The sequence below is a fragment of the Sinocyclocheilus grahami genome, unplaced genomic scaffold (genome assembly GCF_001515645.1).
Source record: "Sinocyclocheilus grahami isolate Dianchi unplaced genomic scaffold, SAMN03320097.WGS_v1.1 scaffold142.1, whole genome shotgun sequence".
In the NCBI taxonomy this organism is placed as follows: domain Eukaryota; kingdom Metazoa; phylum Chordata; class Actinopteri; order Cypriniformes; family Cyprinidae; genus Sinocyclocheilus; species Sinocyclocheilus grahami.
In genome coordinates, this window is record NW_015505321.1 from 443,075 (window position 1) to 460,839 (window position 17,765).

Consider the following 17,765-nt stretch of genomic DNA (forward strand, 5'->3'; position numbering starts at 1 on the left):
TATGACAATCTGGCGCTTCTGAATCAGCTACTGTTTTGTTATTAGTTTAAGTATTTGCTATTGACTGTTCAAATGCGTTTGAACAGTCGTTCTTCGTTTTGCGCATCGTGTGTGTGTGTGCGTGCACTGGAGGAATGATGCTGAAAATACAGCTGCGCATCACAGAAATACATTACAGTTTAACATATTCACACAGAAAACTGTTATTATAAACTGTAATAATATTTCACACAATTACTGTTTTTACTGTATTTTTAACAAAAACATTATAGCCTCAGTGAGCAGAAGAGAACTTGTTCAAAACCATTAGTAAAACTTTTGAATGGTAGTGTGGACTTTAGACTTGTATTGGTTCTGTTAATGAAGGCAACTATTCATTCATTCATTCTTAACATTTTTTTATTGATCTTTGCATTGAAATGTACAAAATAATATTTTTTTTAAACGGAGTTTGATTAAATAACTTTTAAAAACGTATTTACATTAAGTATTTAAAAATGGTATAATTGTTAAATATAACAACTGGATATTATGCAACATTTTCTTTTGGCTCATTGTCCCTCAATCAAGTTTAATTTGTGGCCCTTCATATTCAAAAGATTCGGCCTCTCTGGTATAAAACCTACATATTTAATAATAATATTAATAATAATATTAAAAAGACATTAGTGTCTCTGTGGTGCAAGTCAGTTTTTCTTTCTGTTGCTCTGATGTAGGGAAGTGATTCGCACAAACAATAAGTATGAAACTTCTTGTTGACTAGAGGTGTGCTGTTACTTTACCAAGGGATCAGATGACCTTCACCAGCTACAGCAAAAAACAAACAGGTGAAAAAATCCCTCAGATGCACACTGAAGCAGGAACCAGAGTCACATCTACAAACCGGAAATATCACAGAAACTTTAGAGGTGCTCAAATGAATAAAAAGCCACTCTGCAACTGCATAGCAATGCACTAAAATCTAACGAGAACACCTTAGCAACACCCTAGCAACCATAAACCGTATTCTAACATTGTTGCAATATATCCAAATGCGATGTATATTATATATTATGCATGCGTCCTAATATTGTGGCACACAAAACACATGCAGAATTAGATGGGAAGGATGCAGGATTTGAGAATTTAGCCATTTACTAGAGATGCAGTGTAGAAAATGAGCTTAAATATGCATAAATATGTACCTAATATAAAAATATATGTACAAAAATATTATATATTTTATACGTTATTTATTAATAATATTTATTATTATTAATATTATACACAAATACATGATTTCAAAATCTCTCATCACTTGTTGACTGGTCTGTCTTAAGGAAGTCCTGTGTAATTAGACTGGTTTAGCGTCTTCTTGTCCACCAGACGCGTTTATTAGCACCAAATAAACGGTTGCTGAGTGCAGTCCTTCAATATTTCCAAGAAATAAATAGGCTGAATAACAATGAAGTTCTCACCAACAACCGCAACAGCGCTCAGAGCAAAACGGCTGACAGTCTGACAGTAACTGAGAGAAATTTACTGTTGAAGCTGGTGAATGTTTTACAGAAGCGCTGCTTTGAAGGACGTGAACTTCCACACGGATCTTCTCCGAGAGTGTTCAGTTTTTTCAGCTAAAGCACGACGTCGACACAATAAAACCCTCTAGAGAAGATGCATCCTTTCCATGCATTCACCCTCTTCAAAATGACAAAAATTCGATTGCAACCTCAAACGAAGGTGCATTACTATGGAGCTGCTGCATGAAGAAGACTACATAAAAAAGGCCTATGCATGGAAACTATAAAAGCATGAGGAAAAACCTTCACAAAGATCACAGGCAAGGGTTAGTGATTGGAAATTCCCCCTATAAACGATTCAAAGACTCGCTGATAAATATGTAAAGGAACAGAAAGACACACCTGCTGATGGAAACACTGAGCTCACTGCTCCGGTCTACAGCAACAACAACAAAAAACGCTTTTCAGGTATTAATTGCTCATTTAACTGCAGCAAAAAACATTTCACAGTAGAATGTGGTCAATAAATTTAAACAAATATAAGAGATGCTAAAGATTTTTGATTAATCTTGTGCTTATTATGGGCTTTCACGGTTAACCTGGAGTCATTTAACGTTTTGTTTGTTAATTAGTGGTTAAACAGTATTGATTTTTTTGAGGGCCGATGTTGATATTTTAGAGAGCAGAGTGGCCAACGGCCAACATAAAGCAGACGAAATGAAATGAAATGTATGTTTTATTTTGCTTAATATTTATTCAAATAATTAGAAATAAATGATTTAAAAAGGAATCCGTAAAAAAAAAAAAAAGTAACTCTGTTCTGTCAAAATAAAAGTCCCACTTCATACACATCAGCCAAACAAAAAAACTTAGTCAATGCTGATCATACTTTCTTTTTTTTTTTTAAACGGCAAATATCAGCCGATATATATGCATTGACAATACATCGGTAGACCACTATTGAAATTGCAAGATAAAATCAAAAGTGTGAAACACTTAACACTTAAACCTAAAGTTAAAAGTTGTCTTAAAGGGACAGTCCACACAAAAATGAAAATTCTGTCATCGTTTACTCACCCTCAAGTCATCCCAAAAGCTATACGAGTTTCTTTCTTCTACGAGACACAAAAGATGATGTTTTGAAGAATTCTGGTAAACAAAGAGTTTCGGTTCCCATTGACCATATTATTTTTTGACATACTATGAAAGTCAATGGAACCCAAAACCATTTGGCAACCGGCATTCTTCAAAATATCTTCTTTTGTGTTCCTCAGATGAGGAAATGACATGAGGACTATCTCTATAACCTGGAGGTAAACAAACATAAACCCACGGTTAAGTGTATATATCACTAGTGAAAGCCTATTAGAGAGTTAAATGGGGGATTATCATGTTCATAGAGTTTTAATATGGATTTACGCAAGAGTCAACAGAGGATTAATCAGGCTTTTACAGGTAGTTTAGAGTTCTTTTGTGAAATCTCCACTCAGGACATGCTACGACACACACACTTTAATCAGCTTCATAATGACAGATCCAGAGTCCCTTCCGTCGCTCCAGAAAAAGCTTCCTGTTGCTTTCGTCTTCATTCAAATCATCGAGAATGACACAAGCTATTAGTGGGCCATAAAAGCATGTAATCTGATTGGCCGGTTTGATTCGAGCCTTGGCGACGGTACCGTGACCCCAATCATGTCCCGTAGCAGCCTGTAACGTCTGCTAGCCTTCAATACAACGTCCTACAAATCGCTAACACCATTAGCAAATGCGCTGGCACTCACAGGGGCTAATTTTAGGGGTTGAATGTTGTTGCAGAAAGCACACAGAATGTGGTTTGCATTCACTCGCATTACTGATGTAATTGTTATAAAGTCCAGGCGTGTGGTAGTAGGCCTAACTCGTATTGTGATTCGGTGTTCAGAATGCGGAAACAAACTAACGATCAATTTCAGATTATGCAGAGGAAATATAATTGCTCAGATGTTGCTCTTTAAAGGCTCAGAACATCTACTTGTATATTTCTCCAACAATTCCTGAGGAGAAAAAAGAAGAGACAAAAATGAGCCAATAGTTGATATACAGTAAATATACAGAGCTCATATTAAAAGCTCAAATTAATGTGGACAGCGACCCAGATCCAGTGTTATTTTAGCATTATTTATATACTATGATAGAATTTAGAAATTATTTAGATACTACTACAGAATTTAATCATATAAAAAAATATTTTTATATTTTCAGTTTTAATTTTCTAATGTCATATTTTTTATCTTTAATTGATTTTTACTTCTTTTTTATTTTCAGTAATTTGTTTATTTAAACTTGGCAGTTATAGTTGCATTTCCAAGTTTCACATTTCTAAACATATTTCAATATTTCTTTTAAATTTTTCATCTAACAACATTTTATTTACATATTTATTTTAATTGTGAACACACCAACAAATTAAAGTAAACAAAGTAAAATTATTTATATTTTATTTAGAATTTTTGTTGTGATGTTGTCATTAAAATATTTTCTTTAAAAAATGTTTTGAATTGATTTTTTAAAATTCTAGTTCCAGTAATTTACTTGTTTACTTTAACTTACTTAAACGTGTGTACGTTTTCAGTTAGCTGACAAGGCAGCATTTCTAGTTTTCACATTTCTAAACATTTTTTATTTCAATTTTACTGTAATTAAAGAAAATTATTTTTAATAGTTGAAGTTAACAATAACATATATTTTTATATTTTCAGTTTTAATTTTCTAATGTCATATTTTTTATCTTTAATTGATTTTTACTTCTTTTTTATTTTCAGTAATTTGTTTATTTAAACTTGGCAGTTATAGTTGCATTTCCAAGTTTCACATTTCTAAACATATTTCAATATTTCTTTTAAATTTTTCATCTAACAACATTTTATTTACATATTTATTTTAATTGTGAACACACCAACAAATTAAAGTAAACAAAGTAAAATTATTTATATTTTATTTAGAATTTTTGTTGTGATGTTGTCATTAAAATATTTTCTTTAAAAAATGTTTTGAATTGATTTTTTAAAATTCTAGTTCCAGTAATTTACTTGTTTACTTTAACTTACTTAAACTTGTGTACGTTTTCAGTTAGCTGACAAGGCAGCATTTCTAGTTTTCACATTTCTAAACATTTTTTATTTCAATTTTACTGTAATTAAAGAAAATTATTTTTAATAGTTGAAGTTAACAATAACATCACTACCCACACTGTACAAGATGATTTTTTGAATTTGTACAACAATTATTAAAGTTTACAAGAAAACACCATTTCATTTTTTCTACTTCAAAACATTACATTTAATTCAACGTGTTACTGGCCACTTCTTTGTAATTAATTGTGAAATGTAGCAAGATCGTCTGAATTTGGGAGACTGTGATGAGAAATGTCTGCGTTTATGCCGATATCGCTTCTGAAACTCGAGAGGAGACACATTCCTGAGGTCTTTTTTTATATAAAAGAACGATCAGGAGACTTAAGCAAAAGCTTTCAATTTGCAAGCTGGAAGACAAACATCAACAGGTCGGGACGAACGGCCTGTTATCAGTTTCCAAGAGGGAAATATAGACAGGAAACCCGTCTGAATGAGGGGAGGGGAGGCCTATCGGAAGCGCAGAGTAAACAAGCTCCTGTTTAATCATCTCGACTCGCATTTTCAACCTAACGCTTTGATCTCGTACTCCATTAACGCATCCATCCCGGCCTCCCTATCATCCGTCCTCCTGAGAGATCAGACAGGACAGGAGATTATTTAGAAGAAAAGTGGAGAGTTACATGATAGACACAAGGGCGTTTGCTCGGCTAATTCTAACGTCTGCGGTCACGCTCGCCGTAATCCAATAAGCCGTTTCTGTGGGGGTCACACGAGAAAAATGAGGTCAGTTTGCAGTTCGGCTGATGACAGTAAAGGTTAGGTGAGAGCAGGGTTGCTCTTTCCATCAGTTCATACATCATGAGTAGTTATTTTAGCTGAAAACATATGCATACACTGTACAGAAATGTACATATACACATTCAAAAGTTTGGGGTCTGTAAGACTGGTTTTTGAAACAAGTCTCTTCTGCTCATTATTGAAAAGACAGTGAAAACAGTAATAGTGTTAAACATTGTTGCAATTTAAAATATCTATTTTCTATGTTAATATATTGTAAAACGTCATTTATTCCTGTGATGCAAAGTAGAATTTTCAGTTTTCATTTTAATTTAAGTTTTAGTAAATTTGTCATGATTTATTTACTTAAATTTGTTTTGTAATTATTTATTATTTTTTGTTGCCAAGGCAGCATTTCTAAACATTTTCAACATATCTAATTTTCTTTTTTTAAAGTTTTTCATCTAATATTTATTTCATGTTAGTTTTATTTCAGTTAAAGGAATTATTTTTAGTAGTTTTAGTTAGCAATAACTTCACCACCCATACTGTAATTTTTGCTTTTACTGTAAATTCTTTTTTAAAGTTAAAACAAAGGTTACTGAAGTCTGGTTTAAAAGAAAATACTATTTCAGTTTCAATGTGTTACTTGCCATTCCTTTGTAATTAATTGTGAAATGTATCAAACAATATTGTAAAACGTTTACAATTTAAAAGAACTGTTTTCCATTTGAATATATTGTTCAAATGTAATGTATTTCTGTGATGCGCAGCTGTATTTTCAGCATCATTACTCCAGTCTTCAGTGTCACATGATCTTCAGAAATCATTCTAATATGCTGATTTGCTGCTCAAGAAACATTTCTGATTATTATCAGTGCTGAAAACAGTTGTGCTGCACAATATTTTTGTGAAAACTGTGATGCATTTTATTTTTCAGGATTCTTTGATGAATAGAAAATTAAAAAGAACGGCATTTTCATGAAACAGAAATCTTTTGTAACATTAGAAATGTCTTTACTGTCCCTTTTTGATCAACTTAATGCATCATTTCTGAAAAAAGCAAGCATTCAGTTCTTTCCCTTTTGAATGAATATATTTACTTCAGTATAAGCAGGAGAGCAAAATCTCTCCCGAGCCCATTTCCCCATCATGCCACCCAGCTGCAGGTAAGAGGATCTGATCTTAGATCAGTCGCTCAGTATAACCTGATACGGCTCTTTGTGAGCGTTTACAAAGGTTAAGCTGACCTCTCCGCCACCAAGTGCCAAACAAACCGAGAGGGAAGGAGGAAGAAACTAATCTAATAGACTTAGAAGGAAAGCGCTCTCTTTAAACCGAGTTAGCATCGTTTAATTGACCCACCAGAGGATCAGATTGGACCCTCATAGCCACTGCAAGAGTCAAACATTTGGATATAAATTCATCCCTCAGCAATGGAAGTCCAAAAAATACCTGGCCACTTTGCATTAGTTCCGTTTCACTTGTAAAGTGTGCTTGTGCATCTTCTTTGCAACAAATGGTTTGAGGTTTTTAATTTGACGCAATGACATTCTGACACTTAAATATGAAACCTTGTTTCCACCACAGAATTAAAAAAATTAATAAAATAAAGGTATATGTGACTTTTTAATCTCACAATTTTGACTTTTTTTCTTTGCAATACAGTTGTTTCCGCAACGAAATAAAGATAATTGCGACTTTTTATCTGACAATTTTGACTTTTTTCTTAATTGTTTTGTTTCCACAACAAAGATAAGGTAATCGTGACCTTTTTAATCTTACTTTTTCCCCCTCACAATTGCTTTGTTTCCTCAATAAAAAAAAAAAAAAAAGGTATTTTTTTCACAAAAAAAAAAGTTTTTCAAAAAAGTCAGAATTGTGAAATATAAACACAGAGTGGGGGGAGGGGGGGGGTCTGATTTGAAGTCCTATAATAAGCTTTTTTCAAATCCTGTAGTGGAAGCAAGCTTCCATGTTTATAATATTTATTCCATGTTTAAATACATTTTGGGGTTGCTGTATTGCTTTGTTGGTGTAAATAGCACTTTGGTGGTTTGTTGAAAAGTTTTTATGCTTTACGCTATGCCTCTGGATAGTTATGAAAGAAAATCGGTGTGGTAAAAGGACTTCATGTCATGCGTCTTACTGACATACAAATAGTAACTGTGTGTACTGTAATATTAGAATGATATATATGTCAAATATAAGGTACCACTTGTGTCAAATCAAATTGCACATCTGTAATGCAAAATAAACAGAGCACGTACGATCGGCCTCCATTAAAGACCAGTGGCTGCGCCGAGAGGCCTTTTCTCCTTAAATAAAACATTTCCACCATCATCATGTCTGATCTTGTTTTGCTCTGCCTGTGATCTGCCGTCCGGCCCAGAAAAGCCAGTCAAATTTGGGTAGTGCCGCTCGCCAACCTGTGGCCTGGAGAAACAACATGCTTAGATCAAATGGGATGGGAGATGTGTAATTACTGGTGGTTATGAAAACTGGCTGTCATCCTCAACGCGGCGAATTCAGAGCCGCCCGAGGACAGCCGAGGCAGACACGCCTGGAAAAGCACTAATCCAGCACACTTAACTAGAGAGGCAGGCTGTTGCTTCACCTCGCTTAGTTTGGAGTTTAATACGGAGGCAAACGAACCGTGGACGGTAGGCCCGGGCGATATATATATTCAATGTTCACAATGCATTTGACTAGATATATAACATTTTAAGTTTGATTCATTTCCGTGAATCAGTTCAAACTCAAATGAATTCAGAACTTGATTTTAACCTTTTGTTAGCATCAACACTACAGGAAGAATTTTCTATTTATTAAAAGACAGAAAAAATACAGAGCTTTAGAAAAAGAAAAACTAGAAAAAAAATATTGTTAATATTCTTCCTTCTGATCATTTGGTGAAAAAACATGCCTTGTTTTTTTTTTTCAAAGCAAATACATATACATTTAAGTTACTTAATAAAAGATAAATAGAAAAAAGTATAACATTTTAGAAAAAATAAACATCTAAACAAAACATTGTAAATATTCTTCCATGTGTGCAAAACATCGTGGAAAACATGTCTTGATTTTTTAACCTAGATTTTTATTGTCTTTTACTTAGGTTATTTTAAATATTTTGAGTTTAAATAGCAACAATGGGGGGAAAAATCCAGATCTGAAAGATATTTATTAAAACATTAAAAAAAAAATTATATATATATGAGCAAAGCATATTGTAAATATTCTTTCTTTTGTTTATTTGGTGCAAAACATGATTATTTTAACTAGATTTTTATTGTATTTTACTTCTTATATTAAACATTTTGGATTTAAATGGCAACCGTGGACACAATTTCAATGCAAACATATATAAATATCCAGATTTATATATCAAATATTGTTAAAAAGGCCAATTATAGAGAAATAATTGAAGTTTTTCACCCAGCTCTAGTTCAATTCAATTCAAGTTTATTTGTACAACGCTTTTCACAATACAAATCATTGCAAAGCAACTTTACAGCTCTAGTGCACTCTATAATTTGATGCACAACATACAGCAGATCACTCGATATCCTTCTTCCCAGCAGCAGATAAAAGCCGTAATGTTGAATTCATGTGGTCTGGCCAAAGGAAAAAGTGAGGGAAGAAAAGATAGAAACTTCCCCCTACCCCCACCTGCTTCTATCACTTTGTCCCCTAGAGGAAGGGAACATTATGCAGGAGGACAATGCGTCAAAGCAAGCCAGGCCTGTTTCAACAGGTTGGTGCTGCAACAAAAAGCATCTGTCTGTGCGACACGCTCTCTGTAAGCAAGAGACTGATACCCTTCTGTAAATCAGACACACATGCATGCATTCTCTTTCTAATAATCAGCTATACTCATAGAAGCGGATGTTTCTTAACCAACCCAAAGCACTCGCTCAAGAACAACTGCCGCCTACAGTGACTCTACAGTTCACAAAACACCCTTTATAGGGCTTGAACCTTCAACCTTTGAGTTACAAACCCACAATGTTCTTTTGCATGGGCTTGCAATTACAATTTTCATTCTGCATGTAGATACTAGCTACCGGCGGCATGAATAACAGCTCAAAACCTTTGTGATTTTGATAAAACAACCTAGATAAACTGTCAGACTTAGAGACCAGAATATCACAGAGACTTGAGGTGGACGTTCTTCGCTTGAAATGGTAAGAAACCACCTAGCAACCACCCACAACACAGCACGTTTTGCACAGGCAAGCACACTTTCTTCAGATAAAGCAAAAATCTAGTTGCAACTTGCAACAGAACAGAGGCAAAATGTTTTGCCAAACAAATACAACTCAAGAAACACCTTTCTGCATCCGTGTCTAATGAAGCAATCATCTTGTAATGCGAACTGCTGTCAAATTCAAATGCAGCCTCATCGAGATGATCACAAACACACATCACACTAACAAGAAATCGGTTTTAGTTTATTTTTATGATGCAATAGCTCTTTCCCAAAGGCTTTCAAGATCCATTTACAGTGAGTGCATCCCCCTCTAGCTTGACCGGGACGGCTCTCGCAGAGAATCGCAGAACTCGCAGCCTTCAAAGCCCGAACATCTGGCAGTATGGCCTCAGAGAACAGACCTAACGCTTTACAACACCACAAATCTATCAGCTCCAATAAGACCCAAGCAGCTCTTGGCTCTATCACAGATGCATTTGATGGCTTCCCAGGTGAGCGATTCTGCATGCGAGACGACAACAGATCTCGGATGAGACGCAGCGTTACTGCTGTAGACTTCTACGCCATCAGCAAAGACTTGTGTGTTATTGATCATGCAAAGAGCTGTTGCTGTTTCTGGTACTACAGTATGCGGCAAAACATCTACAGTGGCCACAAAGTTACTAAGAATAATAGCCTGAAATAAACAGAATATGATTACATTTATTCTGCCAAATGTTTTGTAAGAAGAGTGACAATAAATGACACTTGCTTTGATCTAGCATCTAATGCAAGACATTTTTAAGTGACTATCCGCCAGTAAAAGCTTCCAAGACCGAAGATGATCATGCAAAGAATTCTTGGTGTTTCCGGTACTATATCACATGTATCGTGGCTCAAAAATGTAAAATTAAATTCCAAAATAAACAGAAGGTTACTGCATTTTTAATTTGCTAAATGTTTTGTTAGAATAGAATGCATATGGAGTTTCTTTACAATAAATGACACTTGCTTTGATAAAACACAATTTACAATTTTAAGTGTTGCTTAACTGTCCAAATACTTTTAGAGCATTTGTCTGCCAGTTAAAGCCTCCAAAAGCAAAGAGTATCATCATGCAAAGAATTGTTTTCTGATACTGTATGACAAAAATCTACTTCATTTTAAAAATAATAGCCCAAAATAAACAGAATGTGATTGCGCTTGTGCGGTTTCTTTACAATGAACACTTGCTTTTGATCTAACATCTAATGCATTGACATTCAGATAGTTTTAAGTGTTGCTTAAGAGTCCAAACACGTTTTGATGCCAATTAAAGCCTCCAAGAGTGAAGATGCACAGCTGTATTCTCTTCAGATCCCACGTCGTTACCTAGACTCTAAAAAGGGGTTTTCGCAGCAACGCAATAGAACCTTCATTTCAAGAATCTTTCAGTTTTCCCAGCATCAAGAACATTTTAATAATCTAAAATAACCTTTTTCCACTACAAAGGACCTTTTGTGGAATGGAAAATTCCACGAAGATGCCAACAAAGAACATCAGTCCAATGCATGACTGAAAAACCCTGAAAGCACCTTCCAGCTCTTACCTGCATCAGTTTCCCTTCAGCATAGCCTGCGCTGCCCCCGGCGAACACCCCTTCTAGGGTGATGGGCCTGCTGGTGGGCTCCTGCTTCAGCAGCGACACCTTGATCATGGCTCGGGGTGCGGAGCGTTCGGACTCCACAGCAGCGGCTAGTTCCAGGCCCGTGTGGCCCAACGCCACCTGCGAGGCAGCCATGAGCAGCCACGGCCAGAGCCCGGCCAATTGCCGCACAGGGACCCTCATTGTCCTGGCTGCAGCGGCGGGCCCCGGCCATACATTATGCGCTATCCGTCCAATCAGAGCTCAGATAAAAGACAGGAGACAGTCACTGAAACCGTCCAAAAACCCAGTGGCTTTTAGAGTGGCTGGTTTAATAAGCTCTGCAGGGTTGAGATTTGAAATTAAAGAATATTACAAGCAATTCAATGGAACTTTAGTGGGGGACTGGCCCGTATCACTGACAGAACATGGTAGACCGAGTGACAGCGGACAGACTCCTGGCGCGAGCATTGATTTAATATGATCCCCTAAAGGTCTGATCAATAATATAACAGATTCCCCCGTGGATTCCCGCGCGTCTTGATTGAGAACATGACGTCATAATGGCTCCATTAGTGTGCGGTGCGCCGCGTCCACTTCAAAGGATTCCAAACATTCCAGAATGTAGCAGGTTGTAGCAGAATCCAGCAATGCGACAATGTCTCAGTTATTCCACTCTGATCAAACACGCATCACAATCCCACCGTGAACGCCTGGAAACGTTTTCCGTGAGGTCCGATGGGGGGGAAAAATATTATCCAGATAAAACAAGAGCTTAGCGGGAGCGATCGAAAACACTGTCAGGAGAGAGCCTTTTCTAAACACTCTTTTCCATGTTCCTAAATGAATTAAAACTTCACAAACCTGTTCGACTCGGATTAAATTTCCACAGATCCATGTCGAGAAATCTAGACACTATACGTGTAGAATCCGCACGCGCTGTCCCGAAGCCTCAGTGTTGTTGATCCGAACAGCAGGAACACTGGAAAAGTTTAAAGTTGAGAGTGAACTCGAGTGTGAGTGTGTGTGTGTGTGTGTACCTGCCGACTGTCAGCGAGGGTGGAGCAGAACTGATCCGACCCATTAAACGCGTGTATACACACACACACACACACACACACACACTGCGCCCTCTAGCTGACATCACTGGATCACTGGAGAAAAATCAGAATTACAGAACGATGCTGGATGCCAAAACTGATTTTTAAACGTGAATATAATCATCAGCATAACAACTGTAAGCTTCATAATAACGTTAACAGATGTTAATGGGAACAGACTTGGAGAAATGTAGCACTGCATCAGTGTCTCAGCAGTGGATGCTCTGCAGTGAATGGGTGCTGTCAGAATGAGAGTCCAAACAAGCTGATAAAAACATCACAATAATCCACAGCACTCCAGTTCATCAGTTAACATCTGGAGAAACCAAAATCAAATCTATCATTAAAGACATTTTTAACGTCTTCAGACCATTGCTTCCAAATAAAATCGAGTCCATAATCCATAATAACGCTTCATCCAGTGAAGGTGAATACATTTTCTGCAAATTTAGATTTTTTAATGAACTACTCCTTTAAAATAAAAATTAAAACTAAATGTTGAAAAATAGTATTTTGTATTTGTCTTTTTAGGGATGTTGATTTAAGGAAAACAGATTTATTTACAGTAGGCCTATTTGTAGTCAAATTGAGTGACTACAATTTGTTGGACAAAAAAAAGTTAAACTAAATATTAGAGTAACATACTTTAACTGCACAATCTAATTATATTGTCTCCTAACTTACTGGTATACTTAACTTTTATTCAAATTATAAATAGGTAATTTTTAATAAAGGAAATAAAGTCCTTAGGGAAATGAGGATTTATACGGGACATGTTTTCATGACTTGAGCTGGTTTATAATGTACAGAGGCGGACAGTAACTAAGTACATTTACTTGAGTATTGTACTTAAGTACACTTGAGTATCTGTACTTTACTTGAGTATTATTTTTTCTGGGAACTTATGACTTTAACTTCACTACATTTGAAAGACAAATATTGTACTTTTCACTCCACTATATTTCTATCAAGATCCTCGAAGTAGAAAGTTGTCAGCAGCTTTGAAAGTCAGTGGGGGATTTCTTTCTTCTCTTAAAAACTCTTTTTAAGTCTTTTTTTCAGACAGTTTATCAGTAATCACTCTTGTAGGGCTACATGAAGAGATTTCTCAGCATTTTTTGAACACTGACCAGTTCCAAATGTGATATTTATTTACAACAATTCAATAATAAGATATTAATATTGTGGTATATATTAGACACAATATTGTCTGATTTTGCTCAATTGTGTAGGTGAAAATATTACCTATAAAGCCACAGAAGAACTGTTGTGCGTCTCCTAATAAAACACAATGTGTTGGACTGAAGCAGCACTGCAAACCATTCTGTGTGACATCAAAGTACAGCGAGAGCGATTGTTTTGCTTTTTTGTTAAAGCAGTGTTGCTGTTGTAAAGTTATACAGCTACAGTTGTGCTGCTGGGTTTTAAAGCAGGTTTGATTTTTCTTTCTTTATCACTCTGTATTTACAGGACTTCACTGTCCACTCTGTTCAAATGTGGATGAATGGCTACACATAGATGTGTGCACACACTGTCAGAACTGTGTGAGATCACTACCATCCTGCTTTTGTGGGGTGGGTAGGGGTGTTAATCTTTCCCCCCATAGGATAACATTCTAAAAGCTCTTTATTCCAAAGATACTACAAGCTAGTCAGTGTATTCAGTAGGTGTAATGTATTGTAAGTTGCTTCAGAAGTATTGCAAGTATTACGTACAACAATAAAACAGTGCATTGACATAAAAAAGGAAATTTACTTTTGGTACTTCTGTACTTTTACTTAAGTAAAAATCTGTCTTTACAACTTTTACTTGTAATGGAGTAATGTTTGACCAGCGGTATCTGTACTTTCACTCAAGTAATGGAGTTGAGTACTTTGTCCGCCTCTGATAATGTAATACATAATATAACAAATCTGAGCAGTCAAAATAACAAAACAAACAGCACGTTCAGTCTTTATCAGGGATTTCACTTGCTTTGCATTTATTCAAATTCAGAAAAGCTGAAAACAAATCAGTTCATTCAAATCTGACTTTCACTCTTGTGCTACATTTAAAAAATATATATATACTGATGCTTATGAATACTGAAATATATAGGATATAAGATAAATAATATAAGAATATATATAAGATAAATAATATCACATTCACTGTAGATATTTAAAGTGTGTGTATTTAGCATAAATGCCATTCCAATTAAAGGCAGAAACTCTGTGAGAAAACAACTTTCAAAAAAACAGCAAGCAATATTAACTTAACACTTCTTCAAAAGTTTCTTAAATAGTTCATACAATTTTTTAAATACTGTAAATAACATATATAACTAATAACAATACTTAAAATTAAATAAGTAATAGCTTTGTGATGCTTGTCATTTGCATATGCTGATGAATCCTGCCTGTCATCTGTGGATCATAACAAGCATAAAGTCATAAAAAGTTACAAAAAATAAATAAATGATTGTGCAAAAACATAATTCAAGGGTGTTATATAATCTGAAACTGTCCTACCTAGAATAGCTGTAGTGAGTCTTGCTCTGCTGTCACTTTCTGATCTGTAGCAGCCTGATTACAGAGTATTGAAGGCTCCGTTTTAATTTAAGTAGGCTTTATAGTTTGTGATACTGTATTTTTTGGTACTGTAAAACAACACACACTTAAAGACCAACTAAGACAATACCAGCGTCTTTTGACCTTTTCTGAGGCCTCCAGGGATGCTGAATCATCTTCTTTGAGTTGGCTGGCTCCAGCATCATGCCCCTCAGACTCCAGTTTGATGTACTGAGCTCCCACACTGCAGGCCATGGCAGAGGGACGCTCGTCTCTCACAGGAATGGATGCTGCAGTGTCTATCCTGGAGCTCTGAGGACTGTCGGGGTCAGGTTTAGAGGCAGCAGGTAGAGTGCAGAGAGATGGGCTGGAGGTGTGCTGGCCGTTCACAGGGGTGCTCACTCGGACTACGTGGACGTTGGGCAAGCCCTGGAACTCATCCACCATCTGGAACACCCTGTCTAGGTTCACGTCGCCCCGCTGAGACTCAGGAGTAACGTGTGCGGGCCAGTTTGCTGTTTGGATGCTGTTGTGATGGTGGCTCTGTGAATAGTTCTGCTAGAGTAATGAGAATAAAAATCTTTAAAGTGTTGTCGTATTATAAAATATCTAAATATTACAAAGCAATAAGACAACAGAATAAAAATAATTTTTATTTGGTCTTTTGAATTTATATATATTGACCTTTTGTATGTTGCTATGGACAAAAATCTATCTATCTATCGATCTATACACAGTATATAGAGCAACAAAAATAACTAACATCATGGATATAGTTTAGCTATTATAGCTAAACTATAAGAAAATAAAAAATAAAAATATGTATTTTTAATTTTTTACTTTATTTTTTTACAAATATATATATATATATATATATATATACACACACACACACACACACACACACACACACACATACATACATGTGTTCAGGATTGTGAGATTCATTCAGAAAGATATGCAACATATGAACTGTGTAATGTTTCTCACCGGGTAATAAGCATAGTGTGAATATGGTAGAGCTGTTTGATCTGCACCTGCTCGATCTGCTTCAATAAAACCAGCAGTGCAACACTGACAAACTACTGAGAGCAATACAAATAAACAAATGTTGAACAAAACGTTCATAAGCAAATAGAAACGCAACAGTAACAGTTTTGTCTCAGAAGTTTCTCCTGAAATTAAATCTCAAATGTGAGCACCCTGTGGAGATCTCTTCTCAAAGTGAGGCCTTGTCCTGTGGAAAATACTGAAATACACTAAAAACACTATTTGCAACATTTTTAACAATGGGTTTATTTAATGGATTTATAATGCACTGTAGGACAAAGTCAGTAAGTACCTGGCGAGTAAAATCCAGGAGGATAGGACAGCTGATGAGGTATATATTTAGGCTCCTGTGGAAACAGAGCACCAGGACCGGACTGGATCCTGTAAGGAGTGTTGTACGGATTGAGGCGGATGACAGAAACTGGGATGCCTTTGTTAGAGTAGAAGGGAGGCACATCACTGTAAGGAATGATCCAGGAGTGCGGAGGGATCGGGCTTCGGTCAGACCCCATCTGCTGATGCGACACAGAACCAAAGTGCTGATTTGTGTCTGCAAAACCTGAGGAGCAAGTATAAAGAGAAGTTTATAGATCATTAAAAGATTAAAAAAGCTACAAAAAAGCAATTTTTTTGGCACTTCTTCCGTCAGTCTAGAGGTGTCATTTGATGTTAAGTGTGCATGAGGGCCAGGGTCGATTCCTGATATAAAATACATTTTTATAATGAACCAAGCAAAATGGCTGAACTTGATGTAAAAAAGAAAGAAAAGAAAAGTGGAAATGACTAAATAGCTCTTTTTGTGTTTCATGGGAAAAAACCAACCTCAGATAAAAAGACTAAATAACTATTAATAAACTATTAATACTAAAACTTAAGTTTTCACTATAATAATTGTCTTCAGACCCAATTAAATACTTTTGAATTATGAACTAGTTACATTTTCACTAAAGACTGACATTTAAATAGATATATTATCTCATTGGTTGTATTGACAAATTAATATTTTTATTAAGTTTTGGACAGATTTCCCTAAACAGCCTCACGCACATGTCTTTTTGCTGTGAAATTTATAAAGTAAACATAATAACTTTGATATGGTTGGTAATATTTCCAGATGAACACTTTACTTGATTATTCATACATCCTTTGTTTTTAGAAAAAAATCAGTGAGTAGCAAATACGATCATCATGCTTTTGAGGAACGTTTATTTCTTTCAATCATCGTTGGATTGCATTATATGTTTGGATCATTTAAATCTCATCTTCCTAAGACATATTATTAGAGTGACGACTGATATTTGTATAATTTTATATAAGCATCTGCTGTACTGTTATAAAAACCTCATTGATTTACATGAAAAGCATCAGAATTTCATCTTACTTTTTAGCCATATATCATAAATATTTTTGCTCAGCTTTTAGCCATAAAAGCCCGATGTGCCAAATACAGTGTTGGGAAGGTTACTTTGAAAATGTAATAGTTTACCGATTTCAAGTTACCCTATTTAAAATGTAATAAGTAGTGTAACTAATTCAATTACTTTATTAAAGCAATATTAAACTTTTGATTACTTTTCTAAATTTCTCATGTTTTTGGAATTATTTAAGCAGGCAGGGTTAACTTTACAGCAGGACTCTACGCTGATTACTGTCAGACTTTCACAATCCTTCATCACTTAAATTAACACTATAATAATTGAACTGAAAGCTCAGTCACCACAAAATCAGACTTTAGCACCTCTTTTTACTTTGAGATCGTTCTGAGGTTAAATAGAGATTTACAAGAAACCGTTTAAAAGCTCTGAAACAGTTTTTGAGATCAAAGAAAGAAATCAATTAAATCTGTGTGTGTGTGTGTGTG

The 17,765-nt window shown here is 35.4% G+C and overlaps 2 protein-coding genes across 12 annotated transcripts in view; both read right to left on the reverse strand.

The window, feature by feature from the left end:
• LOC107591496 (E3 ubiquitin-protein ligase RNF43-like) overlaps nucleotides 1–12,212 on the reverse strand; it is a 102,474-nt gene extending 90,262 nt beyond the window's left edge. Inside the window, exon 1 of the mRNA XM_016280653.1 lies at nucleotides 11,170–12,212. Within this exon, the coding sequence (XP_016136139.1) occupies nucleotides 11,170–11,409 (240 nt within the window). The 5' untranslated portion in view covers nucleotides 11,410–12,212. The remainder of the gene's footprint in view (nucleotides 1–11,169) is intronic.
• A 2,316-nt stretch (nucleotides 12,213–14,528) lies between these two features.
• LOC107591513 (heat shock factor protein 5-like) overlaps nucleotides 14,529–17,765 on the reverse strand; it is a 4,496-nt gene continuing 1,259 nt past the window's right edge. The window contains exons 3-7 of one of the 11 annotated variants that reach the window (XM_016280676.1): nucleotides 16,197–16,463; nucleotides 15,845–15,939; nucleotides 14,999–15,412; nucleotides 14,816–14,869; nucleotides 14,529–14,710 (exon numbers count right to left, since the gene is read on the reverse strand). In XM_016280676.1, the coding sequence (XP_016136162.1) occupies nucleotides 14,816–14,869; nucleotides 14,999–15,412; nucleotides 15,845–15,939; nucleotides 16,197–16,463 (830 nt within the window). In that variant the 3' untranslated portion in view covers nucleotides 14,529–14,710. Of the gene's footprint in view, nucleotides 15,413–15,844; nucleotides 15,940–16,196; nucleotides 16,464–17,765 lie in introns of all 11 variants that reach the window. The other 10 variants (XM_016280679.1, XR_001609881.1, XM_016280678.1 and 7 more) reach the window with 10 other exon arrangements.